Source organism: Pygocentrus nattereri, chromosome 1 (genome assembly GCF_015220715.1).
Source record: "Pygocentrus nattereri isolate fPygNat1 chromosome 1, fPygNat1.pri, whole genome shotgun sequence".
Lineage (NCBI taxonomy): Eukaryota > Metazoa > Chordata > Actinopteri > Characiformes > Serrasalmidae > Pygocentrus > Pygocentrus nattereri.
This window is the reverse complement of record NC_051211.1, coordinates 18,742,628-18,763,493: the sequence shown is the minus strand read 5'-3', so window position 1 is coordinate 18,763,493 and position 20,866 is coordinate 18,742,628. Positions and strand designations below refer to the sequence as shown.

General features: G+C 38.2%; 1 protein-coding gene across 9 annotated transcripts in view; it reads left to right on the top strand.

Annotated features, from left to right (window-relative positions):
• LOC108438299 overlaps nucleotides 1-20,866 on the top strand; it is a 250,795-nt gene that overhangs the window by 111,826 nt on the left and 118,103 nt on the right. For 3 of the 9 annotated variants that reach the window (XM_017716031.2, XM_037541404.1, XM_037541351.1), the window contains exons 5-6: nucleotides 9,351-10,166; nucleotides 15,044-15,859. In XM_017716031.2, coding sequence (XP_017571520.2) covers nucleotides 9,351-10,166; nucleotides 15,044-15,859 — 1,632 coding nt within the window. Of the gene's footprint in view, nucleotides 1-3,120; nucleotides 3,244-7,098; nucleotides 7,147-7,982; nucleotides 8,031-9,350; nucleotides 10,167-15,043; nucleotides 15,860-20,866 lie in introns of those variants that run through there. The other 6 variants (XM_037541535.1, XM_037541499.1, XM_037541467.1 and 3 more) reach the window with 5 other exon arrangements.

Below are 20,866 nucleotides of genomic sequence, written 5' to 3'. Positions count from 1 at the left end.
TTGTGTTTAGCATGAGACCAAATGTTCTCTATGGGGTTTGAATCTGGACTACAGCATTTGGGAAATGGAAACTGAAACCACAATGCACTGATAAACAGCAGGGGCACTCACCATATTCACAGCTTCCAGTTTATCATGCTTTAGTTTTATTTTGACCATTTGTACGTGGATATGGGCAGCTTTAAGTAATGGTTCAGCTGTGCACATGCCTTTGGTTGGTGCATAACAGACGTGGTAGTTAATGGTCAATTTCAATTGGGTATGATAAGATTTGAGATAAAATAAGAAGCTGTAAAATAAGATTCCTAAGAAATCCTACATTTAGGTAAGATTTGCTTTAGTAATATGAAATCTGATATCCTCAGTTCTCAATGTCACTTATTAAAGGATAAACAGATCCAGTCCAATTTATGGTGGTGTCACATGTTGAAAGTGGAAATTTGGGATTTTGAGTTCTTATTCTGGTTTTGTGCATTATACTCTCTCTGCCAAACTGTCTGGGAATTACACCTTCACCACAAAAATTCAAGAAATTCTGTGAATGATAGATGGTAAGTCTGCGATGCTCTCCATATTAGAAATCCTTTTCGGTTTTAAATGTGTAAATAAACATTTGTTAGATGGCATCTTTCCTACAGTTTGTAGGGAAAAAAAATCATTAAACAAAATGATTTGTAGACACTGGAGCCCTTACAAAATGGAAAAATAAGGTGTGCTTCTTCAGTGTATATACACCATCTTACAGGATTCAACAAATATGTTTTATTATTTCATGAATTTTTAGAATTTGTACTTCATAAGCAGCTAACAGTTACAAAATTAAATTTCTATGGACTCCACTAAACTATCTAAGCTATTAATAGCAAACATTAGTCTCTTGTGAGGAAAGAAAATAGTATGCCATTTTTGTACTTCCCCACGTCTTTAGTTGTTTTTATTTAGTTGTTAAATTTAACCCCCATGTATGTAACGTTTTCAACAAAATGTCTGTTTCTATGTGGAGGTGCAATGTAACCTACAACTACTAAATGTAATAAAAGTGCTAATACGCAGAGGAAAATGAAGAGAATGCCTATTGTAAGCTGGCTGCCTGGAGACTCTGAACATTCTCATTCTAAATGAAGCTGCTATATTTCATTGTTTGCTGGTGGAGGTTTTCAGTGACAGATGAGGTAAAACAAGCTTTTTTGCATGATATGTTAAACATATGACCTTATTTCTGATGTGATAATATGTGAGATTACTATATTCTATATTTAACGCTTGAAATGAACAGAAATAAAATTGGAAACTGTTATTTAACTTCGTCATTCAGATCTGTGTGCTGGCCAAGAGCTAACTTACCAAGATAACTGTTACCCAAGCCTGTCTGCCCTGGTATAAAAAAATAGATCTATTGATTATGTTAAGAATATATGGTTATGTAGGTTTAAGTAATGTAATAAAGGTAAACTAGTAGTTAGCCTGCAGCATGTGCAGCCTGTCAAGCTTATTTCAGTCTAAATTTGTAACCCTATTAACCATTTTTCAACTAAATGAAAATGGCTTGAAACTGAGATTTTAATGAAAACATGTTGATTAAAACAACTTTTCACCTTTTCTTTCTGCTCTCTATTGCATACTTTATATACTTATAATACTCATTATTTTATATGTTTTACTGCATTAAAATCAACCTAACAGGGACCATAATCTGTGTTCAGACCCGTTACTCACTTCAGTCCTGTCATTTATGGTGAAAACAGCTCATATAGTATTTGATTTGACAGCCTGAGAATGTTTTCTTAAGGTTAAGCATTTACTGTGATTGATTCTTTGTCAAAACCCACCAATGAAAAAATACATTTTAAATACTTTCAAGGCATAAAATGAACTGTATTGACAGAAAGTTCCATAAAGCACGGCAAAAGTATGCAGGCCCATTTTCTGTGTATTATTATTATTAATACAATCATTTTTGTCTTAGTAGTGTAGTTAACAGTGGGCTATAGCTGTCAAGTGAAATGACAGTCAAATGATTCCAACAGCACAGTGATTTTAATTAAAGGACCACAATGACATTAATACAGAATTTAAATTGTTTGTTGGTCACATATGAGTGTTTGTGGAGTATTTAACTGTCTTACTAAAATATGGAGTATTACTGTCTCTGCCAGTCAGATTCTAAAACCAGAGCCATCCCTTTAAAAATAAGTTAGGCTACACTTTCTGTTGATCTTACTAATGACGTGAAGTTGAGTAGTAACTCACCAGCTGTTGTTTTACAGTTAGCAGCTTGAATTATTTGTCATTTATGAAATAATGAAATAATACTGTTAGCTGTACTGTAATTTGGTGAAATGTTCTGTTTATACTGGAGTGATATGCGTGAACAAAAGCTTTGCTTCATAAGAATTTGGACACATCTCTACACCTGCGACTGTTGTGCTTGCGTGGATTAGAGCAATTTTGGATCAAAGTGGGCTTTAGAATACCAGGATGCCAGTGGATTCGCCATTACACCCACCAGTGTAAGTGTTATAATGTCTGACCACCAAAACAGCAACAGAGTTTGGTGGTCAGACACAGAAGGGGAAGAAAAAGCAAGTAAAATGTATTAATATCAATATAAATATGGATACTATTAATATAAAAAATAGGACAATAATCACTTATAATAGTTTTAAATTTTATTATTGTTTTCAACCAAAAACACCTCCCAGCATCCTTAAAAAAGCAACCTATTTACAAAGTGCCTGCAAAAAAAACAGATGAAAAAGAAAAGAAGGTAGAGCGCTTAGTTTTCTGTTTCTAGGTGATAATAATAATAATAATAATAATAATAATAATAATAGCAATGATGATGATAATTACTTCCAACTATGATTATTGCTGGTTGAGTGTTTGATTATTACATTGTAACTGTAATTACTTAATAAGGCATCTATTAAGATTTTGTTCTGGTTCCCACAGTGAGAATATGGACTCAATTCTGCTTTTAATCACCTGGAATGAAAATCTGCAGCTGCACCCGCCCTGGACTGGACACTCCATCAAAAAACCCTTCAACAAGGACTTTTATTATGTAACACAGTTCTAGGTCACCAAACCTGGCGAGACTAGAGGTCGGGGTTATGCTGAGCGAGCCGCAGTGAGAGGGTCTCCCACTCTGGTCGTGTTCAGTTTGGAAGCCCACCCTCTGTTTTTCTCAGGAATTTCTTGACTTTCAGTTCGACAGCAGCCACAGAATGTCGTCGGGGTCTGGTAAGAATGTGATTTGTACTAAACTGAAGTAAAGCAGGTCTGCAGAGCGTCGCGTTTAGAGTGAGAGGAGTTTATATATCAGTGTTAAGAGCGCTGAAGTGTGGAGATCCAGAGGTTTAAACAGAGTCAGGACTCAGTCGACTTACTCAGTAGAAACGAACGGAGCGGTTTACAGAAATAACCCCGCTGATTACAGTGCAGCTCAGAGAGCTCAGAGTCTGACTGTAACTCAGCATGAAGACTGGACACGAGTTCAGAGACTTTCTTTAGCCTCTGCCAGTCCAGTTAGTGGCGGGCTATTTTGGGAAGGGTGAGTGTTTTAACCCTTTCTAGTCCAAAATATTTAGTATAATTTAGCAATGTGATGTAAGATAACATAATTATGCTATATCATATATTATATTAAATTATATTATATTATATTATATTATTTTGTTCTGCCAAATATTAAAAATGTGTTACTGATTATCAGGATAATATATACTAAGACTGTAAAACAGCCATTAGGGGTGTACTTCTGGTGCCGGGCCTAAGCCCAGATAAATGGTGAGGGTTGCGTCAGGAAGGGCATCCGGCGTAAAACTTGTGCCAAAACTATCATGCGGATCACAAATATGATTGCCATACCGGATCGGTCGAGGCCTGGGTTAACAACAACCGCCTCCGGTGCTGTTGACCAGCAGGGTGCCGGTGGAAATTGGACTACTGTAGGTCAAAGACCATCAAAGAGGAGAGGAGGAAGGCGGGTTAGAAGGCAGCGAGAGAGAAGGAAAGGCAGGAGTGTGGAGGTTAGAGTAGGGACTCTCAACATAGGGACAATGACTGGTAAAGGCAGAGAGCTTGCAGACATGATGGAGAGAAGGAAGGTAGATATTCTGTGTGTTCAGGAGACCAGATGGAAAGGAAGCAAGGCCAGGAACATTGGAGGTGGATTCAAACTGTTCTATCATTGTGTAGAGAGGAAGAGAAATGGAGTAGGGATAATCCTAAAGGAACAGCTTGGGAAAAGTGTTCTGGATGTAAAGAGAGTGTCAGACAGGATCATGAGCCTGAAGTTGGAGGTTGATGGTGTGATTTTGAATGTGGTCAGTTCATATGCACCACAGGTTTGTTGTCAGTTAGAGGAGAAAGAGGAATTTAGGAGTACGATGGATGAAGTGGTAGATGGTGTCCCTAGAGAGAAGAGATTAGTGATTGGTGCAGACTTCAATGGACATGTTGGTGAAGGGAACAGAGGGGATGAAGAGGTGCTGGGTATGTATGGTGTGAAAGACAGAAATGCGGAAGGTCAGATGGTTGTAGATTTTGCAAAGAGAATGGAAATGGCTGTGGTGAACACGTATTTTCAGAAGAGGGAAGAACACAGGGTGACATACAAGAGTGGAGGGAGGTGCACACAGGTGGATTAGATACTTAGCAGGAGATGCCAGTTAAAGGAGATTGGAGATTGTAAAGTGGTGCCAGGGGGAAGTATAACAAGGCAGCATAGGGTTGTTGTCTGTAGAATGAGATTAGAAACAAAGAAGAGGAAGAGAGTGAAGACAGAGCCAAAGATTAGATGGTGGAAGCTGAAGGAGGAGGATGGTTGCAGGCAGTTCAGGGAAAAATTGCAACAGGCCCTTGGGGGCAGTGAGGAGTTACCTGAGGACTGGGAAACTACAGCTAAGGTGATGAGAGAAACTGGCAAGAATGTGTTGGGTGTTTCATCTGGTCAGAAATTTGGTGGTGGAATGAGGAAGTCCAGGAGAGTATTCAGAAGAAGAAGGCAGCTAAGAAAAAGTGGGATAACCAGAGAGATGAAGGAAGTAGGCAGGAGTACTGTGAGGCTAGTCGCATAGCGAAAAGTATGGTGGCAAAGGCAAAGGCTTAGGCCTATGATGAGCTGTATGAGAGGCTGGACAGTAAAGAAGGAGTAAAGGACTTGTATCATTTGGCTAAACTGAGAGATAGAACTGGAAAGGACGTACAGCAGGTTAGGCTGATAAAGGATAGAGAGGGAAATGTACTAGTAAACAGAGACTGTTGAGTAGATGGAAGGAGTACTTTGAAGAACTAATGAATGAGGAAAACGAGAGAGAGAGGAGGACAACGGGGGGGGGGGGGGGGGAGATAGTGGATCAGGAAGTGCAGAGAATTAGTAAGGTGGAAGTGAGGGCAGCTTTAAAAAGGATGAAGAATGGAAAGGCAGTTCGTCCAGATGACATACCTGTGGAGGTACGGAGATGTTTAGGAGAGAAGGCAGTGGACTTTTTAACCAGGTTGTTTAACAAAATCCTGGAGAGTGAGAGGATGCCTGATGAGTGGAGAAGCAATGTACTGGTCCCCATTTTTAAGAACAAGGGTGATGTGCAGAGCTGCAGTATCTACAGAGGTATAAAGTTGATGAGCCACACCATGAAGGTATGGGAAAGAGTTGTTGAAGCAAGGCTAAGGCGAGAGGTTCAGATCAGTGAGCAGCAGTTTGGTTTCATGCCCAGAAAGAGTACCACAGATGCAATTTTTGCGTTGAGAGTGTAGGTAGAGAAGTACAGAGAAGGTCAGAAGGAGCTACATTGTGTCTTTGTGGATCTAGAGAATGCATAAGATAGGGTGCCAAGAGAGGAACTGTGGTACTGTATGAGGAAGTCAGGTGTAGCTGAAAAGTATGTTAGGGTGGTGCAGGACATGTATGAGGATAGTGAGACAGTGGTGAGGTGTGCAGTTGGAGTGACAAATGGTTTCAAGGTGAAGGTAGGGTTACATCAGGGATCAGCTTTGAGCCCCTTCTTGTTTGCAATGATGATGGACAGGTTGACAGATGAGGTCAGGCAGGAGGCTCCATGGACCACGATGTTTGCAGATGACATTGTAATCTGTGGTGAGAGTAGAGAGCAGGTAAGGAATTAATCTGGAGAGGTGGAGGTTTGCATGGGAGAGGAGAGGAATGAAGGTCAGTAGAGACAAGACGGAATACATGCGTGTGAATGAGAGGGAGGCAGGTGGAAAGGTGAAGATGCAAGGAGTAGAAGTCGTAAAGGCGGATGGCTTCAAATATCTTGGGTCAACCATCCAGAGCAATGGACAGTGCAGAAAAGAGGTGAGGAAGAGGGTGCAGGCAGGATGGCGTGGGTGGAGACAGGTGTCAGGGCTGATGTGTGACAGAAGGATAGCAGCAAGAGTGAAAGGGAAGGCTTACAAGACAGTAGTGCGTCCTGCTATGATGTATGGTTTGGAGACTGTGGCTCTGTCTAAAAGACAGGAGGCTGAGCTGGAGGTGGCAGAGATGAAGATGCTGAGATTTTCATTGGAAGTGACAAAGATGGACAAGATTAGAAATGAGCAGATCAGAGGGACAGTGAAGGTGGAGCAGTTTGGAGATAAAGCCAGAGAGGCCAGGTTGAGATGGTTTGGACATGTGTTGAGGAGGAATAGTGGATATATTGGGCAAAGAATGTTGGAGATGGAGCTGCCTGGCAGAAGGAGAAGAGGTAGACCTCAGTGAAGGTTTATGGATGTAGTGAAGGTGGACATGGAGATGGTTGGTGTAAAAGTACAGGAGGCAGTGGATAGGGCAAGATGGGAGCAGATGATCTGCTGTGGCGACCCCTAAAGGAAGCAGCCAAACGAAGAAGAAGAAGATATATAGTAAGACTGTAAGGGAAATTACCTTGTCCAACTGTGCTTATATGTGAACATCAGCTTTCATTTTTTAAGTGTTTCAACTTCTGATAAAATATTTGAAAATCTGGTTGTTTGATAGTTGAAACCCTAATTGTTGAGTTTAGTGGAAAGTCTTTAGACTGACAGAGACACGCTGTGCTTTATGCTGTATTATACACTGCGTTACCAAAGCCTTGCCTTATGTTTATGGTGCAGGTCTGTCACACTGTTGTCGGAGGGGTAGTATGGAATTTCTCCCCCCAAGTAAGTTCCACTGCATCTGCTTTGAGACTACATAACACAGTTTTCTTTAAGGTTCAGTGCTCTATATTTGAATTAATTAACGAATACCTCTTTCCAGAACCGGAAAATACAGTGTTTTTATCCATCCAGGAGCAGGTTTAAGGAAACTACACATTGGACCAGAAACATTTTCTAGCATCACATACTAAAGCACATCACTGGCCTGTTTTTGAGGTCATAGCACAGACGCTAAAACAAGGCATAAAATCGTGGCACTGGCGCTTGTGAGTGTGCACATACATTTAAAATGTTAATGTAACATTTAGAGAAAAATAATGTATGTGTGCATCTTTGTGTTTTACAGATTCATTTGTTTCAAATATATAAACTTTATTAAAATCACAAATGAGAAATTTCAACGGTTTCAATTTTTACAAAGCTAAATGTGTGAAACATTCATACATTTTGGCCATTTTCTCCTTAACAGTCTAAAAGAGAAGTTGGTTTCTGAGGGTAAATACTGGAATTTCATTCTATGTAAATGTATCAGGTTGATTGATTCGTTTGAAAAAACAAATGAACCATAAAAAAAGAATCTGGTGTTAGTTTTTTTCATTTAATCATGAACAGGTCTTGGTCTTGGGTTTGTCTCATCTTCACAGAATATTTAAATATTCAGGATGACGTTTAGAATAGAATATTTGAACATATGATTATTTGATAGTTGGATTCTTAATTGTTGAGTTTAGTGGAACATTTTATACAGACAGATAGACACTGTATATTATGATATACACTGTACTAGAAAATAACATCTCATTTTATTTAACATTAAATAACTTTTTCTTATGTTGCAGTTCTGTCACTCTCTCGGAGTAGAAATAGTGTGGACCAGCCTCCACACTGTAAGTTACACTATATCTGTACTGATACTATATTACATTCCTGCAGTAAGGTTGAATGTTCTCACACCTCCATTACAATCCAGTAATACAATTTTACATTACAGTGTTATAATTTCACTATGTTTGTCTGCTGCATCTGCTAAATAGATGTTCTTACTGTATATGTTATTTTTTAGATTCACCACATTACAGTCACATTAGAGATTAGTTTAATCAGGGCTGCTCAAACAGGACAGTATTGGTTTTTTGTTCATTCAGGACCAGAGTTAAGGAAACCACACACTGGACCAGAAGCAGTTTGTGTCTCAAGTTTCTTGTGCAAGCACAAAAACAAGGCATAAATTGTTAGAGTGGTGCATGTGGGTGATATATATTTTATATATCAGATATATATTTTAGTAACTTTCCATAGTTGAACTAGGCAGTGGCCTAGAGTGACACTTGAGGAGGGGCTGTAAATATTCTCACCTGTGAGGAACCTGATTAAAGAACTCCAAGTTCTCTGTGAATGTGTCCCATTAGCACAATAAAATAATGAAGTTAATAAAGATGCTTAAAATTTAAAGTATGCGTTCAGGATAATAAGGACAGATTCTTCAGTTTCAAGTGACATTTTTATTTAAATTGCAGAGACTATTCAATGATTTAGCTTTCATGCAGCATGTGGTTTGGGAGCTTATTAACTGGATTTCCGATATTCCAAGAGTTTTGAGAAGAGGTTGAACGTTTTTTTTGTTAGTGCACTGCATTTAGATCATATTTAACTAAAAATAAAAATGAATTTAAACTAACCAGAGGTATCCATTGGGGGCAGGCACAGTTTGGTTTAAAACAGGATTTAACACACCAGACTGTCATCCAGTGCTACTGTTTTTGTGCCTAGTGCTTTCAGTGTGTGTGAATGAGTTTGCACTCAAGCAAATGAGTAATATGGCATCATTATATAGAACACATTTTCACTGGCAAATAGCATCTGCAATAGAACAGATACTATCACAATTTCTACTTAGTCCAGCAAGTCTCTTTTTCTTCAAGAAAGCTTTAAATGAAATAGTTTGTTGTTATATCTGAAAGTCAGATGTTGTAGAATTATTACATCATTATTATGTAACGGTGGTTGCCATGTTCGGCTTAATGGTTTAATTTTGTTTACCACTATTTCTACTTATAACTGAAGAAGGGAAACATGCTTAGACATTTACAAGTAAAACATGTTTATAAGAATAACAGCAAGCAAAAAAAAGCTATTTATCAATAAATGTTAATAGAAAACCTCTAAGGATGTGTAGTAATATACCATGCGTATGTTTGCATTCATAGTTTCTGATCTGAGGATTGTTCTGCTGGGGAAGAACAGCTCAGAGATCAGCAGAGTGGGAAACTCCATCCTGGGCAGAGATGGGTTTGATACTGAAGGTCCTCCTCCTTTAGTAGAGCAGCACAGTGAGAGAGCCAGAGGAAAGGTGGAGGGAAGATACATCACCCTCATCAACACTCCTCACCTGTTTGATCCTGACCTGTCTGTGCATCAGATCACAGTGCGGATTAAGGAATGCATGTCTCTATGTTCTCCTGGACCTCATGGTGTTGTGCTGGTTCTACAGCCAGACGACTTCACTGAGACAGACAGCAGCCGAATGGATCACATCCTCAGCTCTCTGTCTGAGGAGGCCCAGAAATACACCCTGGTGCTGACCACACAGAACAAAGAAGCTGGAGCCAGTGCAGGTCCAGTTCAGGAGAACATCATACAGAAAGTCATCACAAAATACAGGAACAGACATTTAGAGTGGAGAAAGTGTAGCTGTGCAACTTTTATGAAAATTATAGAAAAGGTGGTTGAAGAGAACAGAGGGAGCTTTGTCTGTGGGGAATTTGAGGATGCCCCACTTACTTTAGAACAGAAATGGTCTGAGCAAGAAACAGAAGTGGAAGAGCTTTATCATATAAAAGGGCAAGAGCATGAAGAAACAGAGGAACTACAAGAGTATGACCAAACAGAACTGAAGGAACATGAAGAGATAAAACAGCTGCATGAACATGATCATACAAAACAGCAAGGAATTGAAGGACCTCGACAGAAGCAAGAGAAAACTAAAACAACTCTAATGACCAGTGTGACCAAACATTTCAGTAGTAAGTAACAATGTTTTGCCCCCTCTGGTTATACTTCATCCTCCTAACCTGTCACTTATGAGATCCCCCAAAAGTGAACCTCTGTTGTTTGTTGTCTATATGCTCAACCTTGATAACACATAATACATAGATTTCCTTTAGCACTAAATCTATTAAAAATCTACCTGTGAAATGCAAAGAAAACAAAACAAAAATCCCTGAAACAAATGTATGAAGCTCAGTAGTGACAAGACAAAATAATGTCCTTGGTTCCAAATGAAACACTCAGTTAATATGGTCCTAAAGCACTACTCCAGTGATATAGCTGTCTTCCTCTATGGACAGCAGTAGCGTTGCAAAGGTACTGACACCATATTAGTATTGCCACTAATACTGGTACTTACAAACAGTGTTGGGTATTAGTGATGAGGATACTGATACCTGTGTCTGATACCACAAAGCAGTTTCTGACGTGCACATGCTCTGCTAAGTGTTGCATGGATTCTCACAAGTAGATAGAATTTAACATCATGTTGGTGGTGTGGGTTGACAAGCAGCAGTAAAAATGGCAAATTTGTAACAGCAGTAAGTAGTGGGTGTACTGGTCAGAGTTTCCCCTAAGGTATTGATTTCACCAGTATGCAACAGATATGCCATTTAACAACAAAAACAGTTTAAACATTCCGTTAGCTCTGTCTAGGTGGTGCAAAACAGATGTTAATGACGGTGTATATGATGTCAATTCGTACTAATCCCAAGCATGCCTGGCCTTCGGAGATGTAATATGAGTGTATGGGTCAAATGACTTTGGATTTTAAATCTGGATGTGAAACAACATCCTACTCTGTTTTTGCCAAGCCAGAGAAGCTGTTGTTTACTTACATGTGCAGACCATAGGTTATCAATATTTTGCCATGGTATTTCACACATACTTCAGTTTTTAAATATGGATTTTATTAAACATAATAGTAAATAGTAAAAATGACTTATGTAAACTATGGTTATTAGTATTTAGCAGGCAACATGTACCCTGTAAAGCTAACCAATCCTGAAGGCAAATTTAATAATAATAATAATATTAATATTATTATTATTATAATTATTATTATTAAGTTGCATTTATATAGCGCCTTTCATAAACCCAAGGTTGCTTCACATGGCATGGGCAAAAAACCCCAAAAAAAACAAGCAGTGGAGGAGGAAGAAAAATGCTCATTAAAGAGGTCAGCAGTTCTCTGAGGTAGGGGGGCATGAGGTTATGCTGGGCTTTGAAAGTGAGTCGTAAAATTTTAAACTTTACACAGGACGGAACCAGTAGCCAGTGTAACTGAAAGAGAATGGAGGTGATGTGAGCTGAACGCTTAGTATCGGTGAGAGCTCATACTCACCGCAGAGTTCTGAGCGTACTATAGCTTTTGTATTGACTTTACAGGGGTTTATAGTTTATTTTAGGCTAAATTCACAACCTTGTTATTATTTGAAATTAATCTTAAATGAAAATGTCTTGAAACAAGCCTTTGAATAAAATGTTTTAATCAAAACGGTTTTTCAGTCTTTTCAGAAAACGTTTAATTTTTGAGATTATTTTATCAGAAGTGTCAATTTGGCAACAAGAGACACATAAATTACTAATACAAGAAAAAATGCACTGTGAAAATAAAAAGATTGTCTAATAATGTGGCAGTAATGCATTGCATAAAATAATGCAGTAATGGTTCAGCAGCATCACATAATGTGAACATCAACCATCAGAATGGAGAAAAAATGTGATCTCAGTGATTTTGATTGTGGCATGATTGTTGGTGCCAGGCGAGCAGTTCTTCAGATGTTTTCTTCAGATAGAAGGTCAACAGAGAATGGCCAGACTGGTTCAAGCTGACAGAAAGTCTGTTGTAACTCAGAACATTCTGTACAATTGTGCTGAGTAGAAAAGCATCTCAGAATGCGTAACACATCAAACCTTGAGGTGGATGGGCTACAACAGCAGAGGATGGATTTCATGTCTGTCTGCCAAGAACAGAAAGCAGAGGTTGCAGTTGGCGCAGGGTCACCAAAAGTGGACAGTTGTAGACTGGAAAAACATATCCTGGTCTGATAAATCTCCATTTCAGCTGAGGCACACAGATAGTGGGGTCAGAGTTTGGTGCGAACATCATGAATTCATGGACCCAACTTGACTTGTGTCAACAGGCTGGAGGAGGTGGTGTAATGGGGTGGGGAATATTTTCTTGACACACTTTTGGCCTGTTAGTACCAGTCAATAATCATTTGAATCCAACAGCCTGAGTGTTGAGACTAACCATGTGCATCCCTTCATGGCCACAATTGACCAATTTTCTAATGGTTACTTCCAGCATTATAATGCACCATGTCACAAAGCAAAAGCATCAAACTGATTTCAGGTGATTAACAGCATGACACTGCACCTGAAAAATCTGCAGGAACTGCATGATGCAGTCATGTCAGTAATGCCCAGAATCTCAAAGGGCCGTTTCCAACCAACATCTTGTGAAGCACAAAAACTTTTTTCTAAGTTCAAAAGTATTTCATGAATGTATGTATATGTTGCTAGAAAATAATGATTCCTGTTTTTATTTCAGAGTACTTCTATTACATTGGGACATGAATAAAAAAAGAAAGAAAGAAAGAAACTTGCTCCTGTTTTTAATCCATGCTTAAAGATGAGTTATCAGTGTCAGAAGAGAAAAAAATGTTATCAGTGCATCCCTAGTGTCATGATAGATGTGATCGACATGCAACACAACGAGAGAGACCAGGTAATTTTACCATGCTAGGCACACACATAATGCAGAGTTAAATTACTGCAGAGCGACTGTTTTCATGTTGATTGAATAATTGCTTTTATAAAACAGCAGGAAAAATTTAATAACCCTTTAATGGTTTTTAATAGCTAGGCATTATTCTAGGTAGAGTATTCTACCAGGGGGTTAAAGGCAAATGATGAACAACCCTACCCAGAATTCAGCTTTATCTAAGTGGGGTATGAGTTCTAAATGAAAAGATCTAAAATCTCATTAGTGCTTAAGTGGAGCAGAAAGAGAATTCCCCTGTTTGTTTGGTTACATTATGCACATTATATACATTTTTGATACATGCGTTAGATCTATTTTAAAGACTTTTTTTTCTACCTCTACAGCTGCAAGGATAAAATCCTGTCTTAGCCACTACACTGCTCAATAAATGTTTCCTGTTTTATCTTCAGATGTCTACGCAGCTGCAAGTCCTGTGTAGCATACAGTTGCCCTTCGTTTCCTGTGAGGAACCTGATTAAAGAACTCCAAGCTCTCTGTGAATGTGTCCCATTAGCACAATAAAATAATAAAGTTAATAAAGATGCTTAAAATTTAAAGTATGCTTTCAGGATAAGAAGGACAGATTCCAGTTTCAAGTGATGTTTTATTTAAATTGCAGAGACTATTCAATGATTTATGTAAGAGTAGAGCAGCACCACATATAAACACATTTCTCCACCCCACTACACTAAAAGCAGTGGGTTGGCACAGATAAGTGGAGTGCACCTCAGCTTTCATGCAGCTTGTGGTTTAGGAGCTTATTAACTGGATTTCCGATATTCCAAGAATTTTGAGAAGAGGTTGAACGTTTTTTTTGTTAGTGCACTGCATTTAGATCATATTTAACTAAAAATAAAAATGAATTTAACCAGGGGTTAATTTGAACCAAGGTATATTTTGGGGAATGCACATTGCATTATATTTATTTATTCTTTTAATATACAATCATGTATTAAGGTATCCTGCAGTGTAGGAAGAGTGCTTCTTTTGATTCTTCATCTTCTATACATCTGTCACTATCTGATGAAGCTTTATCTTTTGAGCTATATATTATTGCTGTCGGAACATTGTGTCTCCAAAATGGTAACCTTACAGAAGAAGTAAAAAAACAAAAATTCTTAACTTTAATGCAAGTCACTATAAGAAGTTTTTAAAAGTATTTTTAACAATTTCTATTGGTTAATTTGTAATAAAATTGTAACACAGTGCAAAAGCTACCTGGCTTTTTGAATGAGAAAGGTTAAAAGACATGCAGGCTGTAGTTTCTATCTGCATAATGTTACATATTTATTATTTGCCCTGGGTTTTTGTGTCGGTATTTACAGTGCCCTTTTTGATGAGCTCTAAATGCTTAATATGCCACTGTGTAAGTCCTATCCTATCACTGTATATGTCAGTAAGTCCTGTAAGTCCTATCACTGTATATGTCAGTAAGTCCTGTAGGTCCTATCACTGTATATGTCAGTAAGTCCTGTAGGTCCTATCACTGTATATGTCAGTAAGTCCTGTAAGTCCTATCACTGTATATGTCAGTAAGTCCTGTAAGTCCTATCACTGTATATGTCCTATCCATTGGGGGCAGGCACAGTTTGGTTTAAAACAGGCTTTAACACACCAGACTGTCATCCAGTGCTGCTGTTTTTGTGCCTAGTGCTTTCACTGTGTGTGAATTAGTTTGGATCCAACCAAATGAGTAATATGGCATCATTATATAGAACACATTTTCACTGGAAATAGCATCTGCAATAGAACAGATACTATCACAATTTCTACTTAGTCCAGCAAGTCTCTTTTTCTTCAAGAAAGCTTTAAATGAAATAGTTTGTTGTTATATCTGAAAGTCAGATGTTGTAGAATTATTATATCATTATTATGTAACGGTGATTGCCATGTTCGGCTTAATGGTTTAATTTTGTTTACCACTATTTCTACTTATAACTGAAGAAGGGAAACATGCTTAGACATTTACAAGTAAAACATGTTTATAAGAATAACAGCAAGGAAAAAAGCTATTTATCAATAAATATTAATAGAAAACCTCTAAGGATGTGTAGTAATATATCATGTGTATGTTTGCATTCATAGTTTCTGATCTGAGGATTGTTCTGCTGGGGAAGAACAGCTCAGAGATCAGCAGAGTGGGAAACTCCATCCTGGGCAGAGATGGGTTTGATACTGAAGGTCCTCCTCCTTTAGTAGAGCAGCACAGTGAGAGAGCCAGAGGAAAGGTGGAGGGAAGATACATCACCCTCATCAACACTCCTCACCTGTTTGATCCTGACCTGTCCGTGTATCAGATCACAGTGCGGATTAAGGAATGCATGTCTCTATGTTCTCCTGGACCTCATGGTGTTGTGCTGGTTCTACAGCCAGACGACTTCACTGAGACAGACAGCAGCCGAATGGATCACATCCTCAGCTCTCTGTCTGAGGAGGCCCATAAATACACCCTGGTGCTGACCACACAGAACAAAGAAGCTGGAGCCAGTGCAGGTCCAGTTCAGGAGAACATCATACAGAAAGTCATCACAAAATACAGGAACAGACATTTAGAGTGGAGTAAGTGTAGCTGTGCAACTTTTATGAAAATTATAGAAAAGGTGGTTGAAGAGAACAGAGGGAGCTTTGTCTGTGGGGAATTTGAGGATGCCCCACTTACTTTAGAACAAAAATGGTCTGAGCAAGAAACAGAAGTGGAAGAGCTTTATCATATAAAAGGGCAAGAGCATGAAGAAACAGAAGAACTACAAGAGTATGACCAAACAGAACTGAAGGAACATGAAGAGATAAAACAGCTGCATGAACATGATCATACAAAACAGCAAGGATTTGAAGGACCTCGACAGAAGCAAGAGAAAACTAAAACAACTCTAATGACCAGTGTGACCAAACATTTCAGTAGTAAGTAACAATGTTTTGCCCCCTCTGGTTATACTTCATCCTCCTAACCTGTCACTTATGAGATCCCCCAAAAGTGAAACTCTGTTGTTTGTTGTCTATATGCTCAACCTTGATAACAATATACAACATTTCATACATAGATTTCCTTTAGCACTAAATCTATTAAAAATCTACCTGTGAAATGCAAAGAAAACAAAACAAAAATCCCTGAAACAAATGTATGAAGCTCAGTAGTGACAAGACAAAATAATGTCCTTGGTTCCAAATGAAACACTCAGTTAATATGGTCCTAAAGCACTACTCCAGTGATATAGCTGTCTTCCTCTATGGACAGCAGTAGCGTTGCAAAGGTACTGACACCATATTGGTATTGGCACTAATACTGGTACTTACAAACAGTGTTGGGTATTAGTGATGAGGATACTGATACCTGTGTCTGATACCACAAAGCAGTTTCTGACGTGCACATGCTCTGCTAAGTGTTGCATGGATTCTCACAAGTAGATAGAATTTAACATCATGTTGGTGGTGTGGGTTGACAAGCAGCAGTAAAAATGGCAAATTTGTAACAGCAGTAAGTAGTGGGTGTACTGGTCAGAGTTTCCCCTAAGGTATTGATTTCACCAGTATGCAACAGATATGCCATTTAACAACAAAAACAGTTTAAACATTCCGTTAGCTCTGTCTAGGTGGTGCAAAACAGATGTTAATGACGGTGTATATGATGTCAATTCGTACTAATCCCAAGCATGCCTGGCCTTCGGAGATGTAATATGAGTGTATGGGTCAAATGACTTTGGATTTGAAATCTGGATGTGAAACAACATCCTACTCTGTTTTTGCCAAGCCAGAGAAGCTGTTGTTTATTTACATGTGCAGACCATAGGTTATCAATATTTTGCCATGCTATTTCACACATACTTCAGTTTTTAAATATGGATTTTATTAAACATAATAGTAAATAGTAAAAAAAATGACTTATGTAATGGTTATTAGTATTTAGCAGGCAACATGTGTACCCTGTAAAGCTAACCAATCCTGAAGGCAAATTTAATAATAATAATAATATTAATATTATTATTATTATTATTATAAAAATAATTATTATTATTAAGTTGCATTTATATAGCACCTTTCATAAACCCAAGGTTGCTTCACATGGCATGGGCAAAAACCCCCCAAAAAAAACAAGCAGTGGAGGAGGAAGAAAAATGCTCATTAAAGAGGTCAGCAGTTCTCTGAGGTAGGGGGGCATGAGGTTATGCTGGGCTTTGAAAGTGAGTCGTAAAATTTTAAACTTTACACGGGACGGAACCAGTAGCCAGTGTAACTGAAAGAGAATGGAGGTGATGTGAGCTGAACGCTTAGTACGGGTGAGAGCTCATACTCACCGCAGAGTTCTGAGCATACTATAGCTTTTGTATTGACTTTACAGGGGTTTATAGTTTATTTTAGGCTAAATTCACAACCTTGTTATTATTTGAAATTAATCTTGAATGAAAATGTCTTGAAACAAGCCTTTGAATAAAATGTTTTAATCAAAACGGTTTTTCAGTCTTTTCAGAAAACGTTTAATTTTTGAGATTATTTTATCAGAAGTGTCAATTTGGCAACAAGAGACACATAAATTACTAATACAAGAAAAAATGCACTGTGAAAATAAAAAGATTGTCTAATAATGTGGCAGTAATGCATTGCATAAAATAATGCAGTAATGGTTCAGCAGCATCACATAATGTGAACATCAACCATCAGAATGGAGAAAAAATGTGATCTCAGTGATTTTGATTGTGGCATGATTGTTGGTGCCAGGCGAGCAGTTCTTCAGATGTTTTCTAAAGATAGAAGGTCAACAGAGAATGGCCAGACTGGTTCAAGCTGACAGAAAGTCTGTTGTAACTCAGAACATTCTGTACAATTGTGCTGAGTAGAAAAGCATCTCAGAATGCGTAACACATCAAACCTTGAGGTGGATGGGCTACAACAGCAGAGGATGGATTTCATCTCTGTCTGCCAAGAACAGAAAGCAGAGGTTGCAGTTGGCGCAGGGTCACCAAAAGTGGACAGTTGTAGACTGGAAAAACATCTCCTGGTCTGATAAATCTCCATTTCAGCTGAGGCACACAGATAGTGGGGTCAGAGTTTGGTGCGAACATCATGAATTCATGGACCCAACTTGACTTGTGTCAACAGGCTGGAGGAGGTGGTGTAATGGGGTGGGGAATATTTTCTTGACACACTTTTGGCCTGTTAGTACCAGTCAATAATCATTTGAATCCAACAGCCTGAGTGTTGAGACTAACCATGTGCATCCCTTCATGGCCACAATTGACCAATTTTCTAATGGTTACTTCCAGCATTATAATGCACCATGTCACAAAGCAAAATCATCAAACTGATTTCATGTGATTAACAGCATGAAACTGCACCTGAAAAATCTGCAGGAACTGCATGATGCAGTCATGTCAGTAATGCCCAGAATCTCAAAAGGCCGTTTCCAACCAACATCTTGTGAAGCACAAAAACTTTTTTCTAAGTTCAAAAGTATTTCATGAATGTATGTATATGTTGCTAGAAAATAATGATTCCTGTTTTTATTTCAGAGTACTTCTATTACATTGGGACATGAATAAAAAAAGAAAGAAAGAAAGAAAGAAACTTGCTCCTGTTTTTAATCCATGCTTAAAGATGAGTTATCAGTGTCAGAAGAGAAAAAAATGTTATCAGTGCATCCCTAGTGTCATGATAGATGTGATCGACATGCAACACAACGTGAGAGACCAGGTAGTTTTACCATGCTAGGCACACACATAATGCAGAGTTAAATTACTGCAGAGCGACTGTTTTCATGTTGATTGAGTAATTGCTTTTATAAAACAGGAAAATTTTAATAACCCTTTAATGGTTTTTAATAGCTAGGCATTATTGGAGTATTCTACCAGGGGGTTACCCAGAATTCAGCTTTATCTCATTAGTGCTTAAGAGGAGCAGAAAGAGAATTCCCCTTTTTGTTTGGTTACATTATGCACATTATATACATTTTTGATGCATGCATTAGATCTATTTTAAAGCCTCTTTTTTCTACTTCCACAGTATTAGGATAAAATCCTGTCTTAGCCACTACACTGCTCAATAAATGTTTCCTGTTTTATCTTCAGATGTCTACACAGCTGCAAGTCCTGTCTAGCATGCAGTTGCCCTTCGTTTCTACAAAAAGCAACTTTTGGTCCAGAATTCTGCTGCTTTCCTTGTAATAACACACAGTCCTAGCATGACATTTCACCTGTTCTCCAAAACCATCACTGCCACCCTGCAGAATATCACACTGATTTCAAGGTTCTCTTGCTCAACCCCCACTCTATAACCTTGCACGCTTTAGCTATCTGACCTACTTCTCTCTTATAACCCCACCCTCAGGTCATCACTTGGTACACTTAACATCCATCTGTCTAACCTCTACAGTCTTGGTAAGTGAGTCTGCTCTAATATTACTGCTGTCTATGTAAATTCCCATGTCTTTTATCAGACAGCATCACAATGTTCATCACTCTTATTTAGCAATAAATGTTACAATAAAACATCCACATTGTAGAAGCAATGTTAATTATACTAATAGTCTTGGTGTCTTGAAAACTGACAGCTTAAAGCATCTAAAGCATTGAGGCTACACAGTACTGAAATAGGTGTCCTATTCACCAGTCAAATTGCAGTTACACCTTGTGGTGAAGCAGTAATATGGGTCTGATATATGAATTATGTTATATGAAAAAATATTTGCCACTCACCAAATTTCTTCTATTTTTGCTAATCGATCACACTTGTCTCTGAACATCCAACAAATTTTAATATAAGATAAAGACAATGTAATTACACACAAAAATTCAGCTTTTAAATGATAATTCCGTTTATTAAAAATATTATATTGTAGATATTAAATATTTATTCAAAACCTAAAAGTAATGACCTCCTCAATTGGAATAACTGGTTGTGCCCCCTTTGGCAATAACAACGGCTAACAAATGATTGTGATACCTTGTTATCAAGTTTTACATCACTGTGGATTTTTGCCCACTCATTTTTGCAGAATTGTTTTCATTTCACAACATTGTAAGGTTTTCAAGCATGAACTAACCCTTTAAGGTCTTGAGAGACCAAGGTCAAGTCAGAACTTTTAAGCCATTTAGAGGTGAACTTGCTTGTATGTTTCAGATCATCGTTCTGCTGCATAAGCCAAATGTGTTTGAGCTTTTGGTCACAAACCGACAGGGAGACATTCTCCTTCAGGATTTTTGCTAGAGAGAAAAAATCATTCACACTACCACCACTGCGTTTGACTGTTTGTATGATGTGCTTATGGTGGAACGCAGTTTTAGGATTATGCCAGATGTAACTGGATCCATGTGTTCCAAAAAGTTACATCTTTGACTCAATGCAGTTTTCTTTCTTATTATGAAATCATGTAAATTGACCTTAGTTCTTAAGATGCCGTTCTTAAGATGTCTTATTTTCAAAATTCAGTACGAGCCTTTGTGTTCTTTTTGGCGAGGAGCGCCTCACAACTCTGGATGGATGCCATTTTCTCTAGTGTCTTCCAGACTGGTAGATTTCAGTGGCTTTGTTTTGCTTCTGTATTTGAAACTCTTCAGAACGTGGCATCATGTGCTACTTTTTGAGCCTGCTTCACAACGCCAGACTGGCTCTATTTAAGTGATCTTTAGATTCTACAGGTCTGACAGTAATCATGCCTGGCTGTGGTTAGTGAAATTAAAACCAATAGTCAATTGAATTTGGTTAACTAGTTGATGTTGTAGCTAAGGGGACAGTTACTGTTCACATAGGGCGAGGTAGGGCTGACCAGCATTTTTCATTCAACAAATGAAGTCATCATTTAAAAGCTGCATTTCATGTTTACTTGGCAAGTAATTTTCACAGCACTGTGTAGTACATGAGCTTAATTGGGTAAAGTCCCTTATAAATAATCAACTGATTAACTTTTTATGAGGTGGG